Source organism: Gossypium raimondii, chromosome 4 (genome assembly GCF_025698545.1).
Source record: "Gossypium raimondii isolate GPD5lz chromosome 4, ASM2569854v1, whole genome shotgun sequence".
NCBI lineage: Eukaryota > Viridiplantae > Streptophyta > Magnoliopsida > Malvales > Malvaceae > Gossypium > Gossypium raimondii.
This window is the reverse complement of record NC_068568.1, coordinates 20,018,776-20,028,609: the sequence shown is the minus strand read 5'-3', so window position 1 is coordinate 20,028,609 and position 9,834 is coordinate 20,018,776. Positions and strand designations below refer to the sequence as shown.

The 9,834-nt window shown below is 33.0% G+C and overlaps 1 protein-coding gene across 1 annotated transcript; it reads left to right on the top strand.

Annotated features, from left to right (window-relative positions):
* Positions 1-6,147: 6,147 nt before the first annotated feature.
* On the top strand, positions 6,148-8,193 carry LOC105766704 (tyrosine-protein phosphatase RLPH2). The gene is made up of 4 exons (XM_012586275.2): positions 6,148-6,830; positions 7,236-7,303; positions 7,515-7,694; positions 7,822-8,193. Exons 1-4 carry the CDS (start codon positions 6,332-6,334, stop codon positions 7,981-7,983), a joined length of 909 nt encoding a protein of 302 aa, XP_012441729.1. The 5' UTR covers positions 6,148-6,331; the 3' UTR covers positions 7,984-8,193.
* The last annotated feature ends 1,641 nt before the right edge of the window (positions 8,194-9,834 follow it).

Genomic DNA, 9,834 nt, shown 5'->3' with positions numbered 1-9,834 from the left:
AATGTAGAAAGAGGCCGTGGAAGGAAAGTTTGACTCAATAAAAGGAAGGAGAATCTCCCCCTTTTATGGAAAGACTTGGACGGCAATGGGCAATGTTGACATTCTAGAATGGTCAACAATTGTGGCTAGGATGAAAAAGTAAATAAAATGAGTGTAAGGGAATTCAAACATGGGATCTCTAATAATTAATTAACGCACTAAACCACTAGGCATTTTTCTTCCTTGTAATACAAATTTGCACAATTTAATAAATAAATTCTAGGGCATGGCAACCTACTTCATTGCTGGATTAAGATGTCGCTGAGCATCGACCACTGCCTTCTCTCCTTCATCCAATTTTATTTTATGCTGACATAAAATTGGATTGATTCCTTTAATTTCGCCAATGGTTTACCCAATAGAATTTTTATGAGCTTTGAGTACATCCAAGAGTGCTTCTTCCTACTCCACCGATAAGCCTACTGCAATGATTACTAGTAAAGTGTTATTATCACCCAAATATCTGCATTTCAAGTGTGCTGGAAGGGGTTTTAATTCCAACACCAATAGTTTGACAATTGACGAAGTCATATTGGCTAGAAGATTCTCTGATTGACGCAAAGGTTCTTTATATTGTCTTTTCCAGTCCAATTGATTGATGTGTTCCAACTGCTTTTCGGGAAGTTTCTCAAAATAATTTTCTTTCAAGATTCCTTCAACATCTGAAAAGTAATCTTCATCTTCGTTCAATTTTTCTTCAATGTCTTCCTCGTTGTCCTCTTTTGCCTCATAGATTCTCATTACTTCTTCTTTCGATTCTACTTCTTTGATTTTCTCCAAGTATAACCATTACTGCTCACCATTTCAAGGAGCATAACAATTTTGTAGGTAGTTATTGACCAAATGCTTTCTCTAACCGTTATGTCAAAATGTTCTTTGCCATCTTGATCTAAACTGGAGTAAAAGTGTTGTAATTAAATGATTGTATTAGTTTCACCCCCTAGAGCCTTTCGTACAATCATTTTGATTCTATCCCATGCTTGACCAAACAACTAAACATATAAAAACCAATGAGGAAGATTAACTCATTTCAGGGTTTGTAATTAATTTCGAATTAGAGTGGATTAGCTATCAATTAACAAATTATTACCTCTCGATCTCTAACTAATTGATCAATTTGTTGATACCCGCTTATCTTCCAACCTCACTTTCTTAATCAAGATAAATTATGATTTACTAGACCAAACTTATTTCCGGATCTTGTTTAACCTATTATTACTTCCTATGGTTTAGGAATATGTAATCTATACCAACTAATTCTCTCAAGAAACCCTAAATCCTCCGTTAATCATGTCCCCATCCATTCGTTAATCTCTTCTAAGAGATTTTAGCCACTCATGGTATTCATAATCTTAATCTCAATTGAATAAAACATGTAAAGAACACAATTCAATTGAAAGAGAAAATATATTAGAATAATCATAATTTTGATGTCAAATAGAGCGCGGAGTAACGAATCTCTCAATTGGAATAATCGAATATCGTCGCTTGCTAAGAATAAATAATTGAAATACTTGGATTAAATAAAATAACTTAGGTTGAAATCTATTCCAAGAGAGAAGAACAAAAAGCTTATGAAAAATGAAAGAAAACTAAGTTTATCCTAGTTCTAAACTACGAAGGTTTTTGAAGGTATCCAAGACGACTTAATTACATCAAACCTGTAACACCCCTAACCCGTAACCGTCGCTGGATTAGGGTTACAAGGCATTACTGAATAAGACACAATTCAACACAAACATTTATCACCTTTCATGCACCAATGAATAACTATACATTTATAACATTACTAAACTCAGATGTTTGCGAATAATTTATACTAGATTCGAAAAATATAAATCATAAAAACAATCCACCTTAAATGTTTAATCAAACTAACTAAACATATTTTACTTATTATAAAATATCATAACAAATTACATATACATTAAAATTCCATTAGCCGAAACTTTTGACTATATAGTAAAGCATTTGGACACTTAAATAAATATCAATCATATGTCACTTTCATATACTCAACTTACAACAATACATCCATTATATAAACTTACCCGCTTGTGCATGTTTAAACCACAACTAACCTTATCATTTCATAACATTAACTAAAACAAATATAATTTATTTATAAGCTTTGTACATGTACATATTAGTTTAAGTTGAAATATGCCACACGGTAAAATGAGCAAAATTTTACAAGTACATACAAGCCTATATGATTAACATTTCTAGACATGTGCATATTTAAACTAATTAAATCATATTACACCACTCAATATGCCTTCACACATGCGACATTGTAACATCATAGCATAGCCTAGCATCCCTTTAATGCTAATCTATTATGCACACCTTACCTTAAAAACAAAAGCCATTTCAATGCACAAATACCACATTAATACTATCCTATTCCATTTACTAATTAATAATTATACCAATTCGCCTGTTATGCACATTAGTATATCAATCTAAATCAAACTACCCCACACGGCTTAATAGACAAAATAATATAACCATAATCATGCATTATCATATGACCGAATTTCAATTGTCTCTATAGCTAATTCATGCACCACTCACTTGACTAACATTAGTCATTTTCACCATATCAATGCCGAGTCAAACATGTTAAATTTCATATACTATGCATCAACCCAAAATGTCATTTACAAAAGACAATTTGATTTTCATCTATTCGGCTAGTAAGATAATTCGCCATATCAATTTCATAACCAAATAGTCATAATAACTAAACATATTATACTTGACTATATGACCAACAAAGCAACTATAAGTCATGATCATTCTTGTCTCCAAATCCACACCAACAAATTCAATTACACAAGTAACAATATATTCATAACTTAACTCATCCAACTAATCCACAACCGAAAACACATTCATCAAATGCAATGATATTAACTCAACGATTTATAGGTCCATATATCACATGAAATAAACCATAAAACACACTCCCAAGTAAGTTCAAAGCATAACCAAATTCACATAAGCATTAACATCAACTTAAGCCATTTTCGCATGGCTATGTATACACAAATTCAAAAATACAAACACATTAAAACTAGCCTATACATGCCACATGTTCAAAGATTCAAACTTTAATAATATCGAAAGATAGTCGATAGTGTGACGATGATCCTTGATGTTCCCCAAGCTCGTAACTAGCTTCCAAAATCTATAAAACAATGAATGTACAAAACATACAGTAAGCTTGGATAGCTTAGTAAGGCATAAGCAAACAAATCAGCAATTGAACAGTTGCATTATAAATTCAACTTTGCTGAATATAGACTATCTCATATACACATAAACAAAACCCATTTTATCATGCATAATTATATCATCATCTAAAATTCTATAGTTACCTTATTTCCATGAACACATAATTTCACACGTACCTGAACTATTTATCCCAATTTCATATTCGATCTTATCTCAACATTGCCCGCTAAACCATTTGGAATCAATAAGGATACTTAGATGGCTCAAAAAGCTCGTACAATGCATACGTCACAGACGAGGTCTTACATGTAATCCAATATCGATGCCACTGTCCCAGACAAGGTCTTACACGAAATCTTATACGATGTCGATGTCCCAGACATGGTCTTACACGTAAATCTCAAATCGATGCCAACGTCCCAGATGTGGTCTTACACGATATCATATATTAGATTTCCTGTGGTTCGTACGACTCTCGGATGTCGTAAATTAATCGAATTAAGCTCGTAATTAATTATCCTATACTAAATTCAATTCGGCATTGTTGTATACATACATATAGTTCAATTCAGCTATGTATGATAAATACATTCAATTTAACATTATTTATTCACTTACGAACTCACCTCGAACGAAGATGAACGAAACGGGACGGCTATTCGACAACTTTTGATTTCCCCCGTTCCAAATCCGATTTCTTCTTTTCTTGATCTAATTCAATACAAATTTGACTTTCTTAATCATATATTTATTCAAATTTATTCAAAAACACATAAATGGCAAATTGCATTTTAACCCCTAACATTTCACATTTTCTCGATTTAATCCCTATTTCAAAACAACTCAAAATATTCAAAATTTCAACATACTCTAGTTAGGCCGAATCTACCTTAGGTCCCTAGAAACCCAATTCTACCATTTATTTCACATTTTGACCCCTCAATTTACAAAATTCACAATTTAATCCTTAATACACATTTTTACTAAAAATCACTTAATTAAACATAACAATCTAACAACATATATTTATTTTTCATCATCAAACACAAAAATCATCAAGCTATCAACAATGGCAAATCTCAAATTCATCATCAATTCTGAAAATTAAAGCATGGGCTTGCTATAACACGAAACAACGATCTCAAAAATGTAAAAATTATCAAAAACCGATCAACTAACATACCTTAATCAAAGATAGCAATGGCCGAACCTAGCTTGCTTCTTTTCTTTCTTTTTCTTTTAAAGTTTTGGCAACAAGGATGAATGAATCATCCATTATCATGTTTTATTTTATTTTATTACATATTAATTTACTTTTTACTATTTTAACCTTAAGTATTTAATTATAAACTATATAATGGTTGTCCAAATTTTTCCATGCATATTTCTAATGGTTAAATTACGTCATAAGAACCCCACATTATAAAAGCTATGACAATGTAGCACCTTAACAAATAGCTAGCCACTTTTACATTTTACGCGATTAAATCCTTTTATAAAATCGAGCACACAAACGATAAAATTTTCACACAAAATTTTCACACATATAAATTAACATGCTGTAGACACCAAAAATAATATTAAAATATTTTTCTGACTCAGATTTGTGGTCCCGAAACCACTGTTTGACTAGGGTCTAAACCGGGCTGTTACAAAACCCCTAAGATTTTATTTATAGGAGTGTTAGCAGCCCAAATTAGGTCTTCGACACATCCTAAGTCTTCGTATAAAGTTGATTGTGTGGACAAAAATAACCCCAAAAGACTTGGGCAACACGTTGGCCCTATGTCGTGCCATATACCACCTAAGGCGCGACATGACACCTGTTTCGTGGCTTTCTTTGTTCGTTTCATGCTTTGACGGCTCAAGAAGCTTGTGTTCCACTCGTCCCTTGCTCCTACGTCAATTGGGTCTATAAATCATCATCCTACACACTCAATTCAACATATTAGCACTACCTAAGGTTTGTGTCGGTCTAATAGGTCACAACACTCACAAAAATGTGTTAGAAAAACTTATTTTTATTACCTTTTAATCCTAACTACTAAATACTAAAAATGTAATTCTAAATACTAAATTAGTTAGAAAACAAGCTTTTTAAGTGCGGAAATCATCCAAAATGACTATTACATTTGAAGTTAGATCAATCATCAACCACTCGCCCTCCAATGTTGGAGTGTGGCAATTATGCCTACTGGAAGGCACACATAAAAGCTTTACATCAAATAGGTTATTGAGAAAGCTTGACGCATAGTTCTTACAGGATGGGAACCACTTATGGTTGAAACTAAAGCTGGAAGAGTGGCTAAATTCGAGCTATAATGGACCACTAATGAAAATCGACTTGTTAATTCGAACTCCAAAACATTGTATGCCATTTTTTATAGAATAGATTTGCAAGAGTTCAAGAGAATTTCAAAGTGCACTATTGCTAAAACAACTTGGGATATTCTACCGACAACAAATGAAAGAACTAACATTGTCAAGCGGTCGAAAATGCAAATGCTAATCATAGATTCGAAACCTTGAGGATGTAAGAGTCAAAGACCATAGGTGAACTCTATGCAAAAATATTTATATAAATTAATAAATAAAGAAGTTATTAATTAAAAATATTTTTAGCATAATAATATATATAAACTATATATTTTTATTATACAATTACATATTTATTATTTTATTTATATAAATAAAAGAGTTATTAATTAAAAATTAATAAAAAAACCTGAAAATAATATATTTATTAATTAAAAACATTAAAAAATTAAAACAACATAAAATAAAAAAAATTACGAATAAAAGAAATCAATCTCGAAATTTAAAAACCAAACCATAAATCTCTAATTAACCTCTAAAAACTACATTTTTTTCTACTTCACCCGACGTATGGTCTGTAAAAGTTTTATATAGATTGAACCGTGGAACCTCGTACGGAAACTACACAACTGAGAACTTCCCGAGTTTCCGACCATTACCAAACCCCGAAAACCAAAGGATCAACGATTCACTGTTCTTCTTTTTTCTTACTACTTTGGCTTCTAACAAAAAGGGAATGGCAGATCCTAGCGACAAACTCAGAACTGTAATCTGCTTAGGAGACATCCATGGTTACCTCACCAAACTCCTCAATCTTTGGTCCAACCTCCAATCACAAATCGACCCTGACTCTTTCAACACCGCCACCATCATCTTCCTAGGTGATTACTGTGACCGTGGACCCGACACACGCAAAGTGATAGATTTTTTAATCTCCTTGCCGAAGCGATATCCAAATCAGAAGCATGTTTTTTTGTCGGGAAACCATGAATTCGCTTTCGCCCGGTTTATCGGGGTGTTGGAGGGGGAGTTTGAAGCGAAGGAGACGTGGAAGGAGTATGCTGATAATGAGGAAATAGAAGGGTGGTATAAGGGTGAAGGGTATGAAAAGATGCATTTGCAAGGCAGGATATGGGGTGGTTGGTTTGATGTTGCCCAAGGGATTGACTGTAAAGGTTCCATTTTCGATGCTGCTCCTACCTTTGGATCTTATGGAGTTTCTCATGGATCTTCTGGTAATGCACGCTTTTTCAGTTTTGGGTGTTTGCTTTTGTTTTTCCTTTTTCTTGTATGGATTTAATTCATTGGTAAATACTCTTAGGTAGTCATTTTTGAAGTGGTTGTTGCGTTTGATTCTTAGTCATGCAATTTTAGTTGAGATTTTGGAAGGAATGATCCAAGTATTGGGTTGGAAATGGACTCTTGATTCCTTTTATGTTAGATTCTAGGTTGTATGCATTTGAAGGAAGGAATGATTATTAGATTCATGGTTTTCAGTAGTGTATATGTTGTGTTCGAGTGGCATAATTTTTAGTGGTTTAATATTCAAATTTTAGCTAGCAGATATTAGGTGTGTTGTTTTAGATTAGAAATATTGACCTTGCCCTAACAAAAACCATGATTTATTTTTGATATGCAAGAGTTGATGAAGGTTGTTCCTGAAGACCACAAGAAATTTCTAGCAGATGTGGTTTGGGTTCATGAAGAGGTATTCTTTCTTCAACTCTATTTCTCATCTATTTGCTTTTCTTGGCTTTTAGAATACTGTGTAATCAGAATGTGCTAAAAATACTTTTTAACATTGAATTGCAAAACAAAGTTATCTCCTGTAACAATGGTAAGCAGGTTGGCTATATTGTTATCGTCTCAACTGCAGGTGAAAGTGGAAACTTAGTGTTTTCAGTGTGCAATTTTTCCAGGATGATGTCTGTATTGAGACACAGGAAGGAGTTAAACATTGTAAATTGATTGCTGTACATGCTGGTTTAGAGAAAGGTAAGAATGTCCGAGAGCAGCTGGAGTTTTTGAAAGCCAAAGACGTCAGTGTGCCCCAGGTAACAGGTCTCAGCGGGAGGAAGAATGTTTGGGATATCCCTGAGGTAACGAATGGATCACAGCCCATGACACAACTCGTATTCATCTTTGGCACCCATGCGCACACTTGGTAAAATGATTTTCATGACATGAAGTTGACTGATGCAAATGTTGGTGTTGAATATCATGCAGGAGCTAACTGAGACAATTGTGGTGAGTGGTCACCATGGGAAACTTCACATAGAAGGTCTGAGATTGATCATTGACGAAGGCGGAGGATTGGAGGGTAATCCGTTGGCTGCAATTGTGCTTCCTTCGATGAAGATAGTCCGCGACACTGATAATTTATCTTAGTTTCATGGTTTTAGAAGACGGTCATCTATATGCTTTGCTTTCTAAATTTAACAAAACATGTAATCCCTTGTGTTAGGGACATTAAGTTTGTTCAAGTTGATACGGATAAATGTGGAGGCATAGCTTCTCTTGAATATTACAAGTGTACCTCCTATAAATAAAAAACATTTATCTGAATTTATCTATAAATTTATTCACTTAGAATGTTCAGGGTGTGACTTACATGAATATTGAATAAATAAATTGATACGTGTGTATAACCAACAAGCTTTGATGTATTAAAAATCTATACTCTCATGGTAGTAAGCAGAAAGACGATACGTTGGGTGTTTAATTTATGTATGGCATGACTTCACCCACTATAGTGAAATCATAGCTCGAATAAAGAGTAATTGGTAAATCTCAATGACATTAGATTACAAAAATGAAATGTAACCACGGGTTATTTGTCTAGGAAAAATAACTAATCATTTCTGATTGTATGTAATGATCATTTTCGTCGCTAAAGATTTAAATTAGGTTGTATTTAACCTAAACAGATCAAGGATGACATGAGGGTAACACACATGATAAAATCATTAGACAAAAGCTTAAAATAAATACCTTTCGTAATGGTATGTACTGAATAGATCGATTATGATACTTATAATGGATTCACGCCGTGATTAAAAAACTTTGTAATTAACAGGCAAAGGGTAAACTTAATTAGAAATTGTTTAATCCCCAATAATATATGTATGATCAATCCCGTGCTAGCTATTCATAACTCTGTATGAATTGCTCAAAACGAGCTGATGGTATATTTGACTAAAAGCGATGTAGAAGAAATAGATTGCAAGAATTAATATATGGATGAAAATAATGTAGTGAGAGTCTGGAGTTACTGCCTTGCTTATATCATTTTCATCTCTAATTGTTGCTTGTTTTTCACTTTCTTCCTTTCTTCTTTGGTGTTACTGCCTTGCTGATATCGGTGTTCCTTTTCTTCTCTTTCTTTTACCAATTTTCACATCGTGTTTTATTAATGGTGGAGTTGGGATGGTAGGAGTCGAAGGAACCTTAGTGAGAGTCTGGAGTCGAGAGTGATGAAGATGGTGATTGTTGAACAGAGTGTGGGTTTACATGGGCTTGGGAGTGTTCAAATGGTTTTGGTCCAAGGGCATTTTCCTTCTCATTTTCATCTTTTTCTCATTGCCTCACTTCAATCCAGGTTATAATTCAATATATTCTGTATCAAATTTCGGAAGTTGATATTTTGTATTTGCGGAATCCTTTTATTCATCTATCAAACTTCTTTCTTAATGGATTACTCTCCTTCTTCTTTTCCTTTTGATTTATTTAAATTTAGAAAAAAATAGATATGAAATAAAAAAGAAGTGAAATTAATAAGTTGTTATTTTAAATTTTATAAGAAACAAATGAAATTAATAAGTTTTTTATTTAAATTTAGAAGAAAAAAAAGAAATTAATTAGTTTTTAATTTAAATTTTGAAAAGAAAAAAATATTTTTGGACTAATTGCTTTGTGATCCCTAAGGTATCAGTCAAAAGTAAACTTTTTATCACGTGTCAGCACCCAATAGGTTGTCTTGCCACATCAACAAAATTTATGATGTCGTTAGTGTCAAGTACCAAATCGATAGGCAAAATTAATATTCAAGTATCGCATTGGACATTTTGAAAGTAGAGGTACTTCGAAAGATTTCTTAAAGTATAGTGATAAATTTTGCCGTTATCCCATAATAATTTCAAATTTGGAAGTTCAATTTATGAATCTGAGAGTTCAAGAATAACGAAGAAAATCATTCGGTTGAAAGCTTCAAGGATTTGAACTCCAGATTGGATGGTTCGA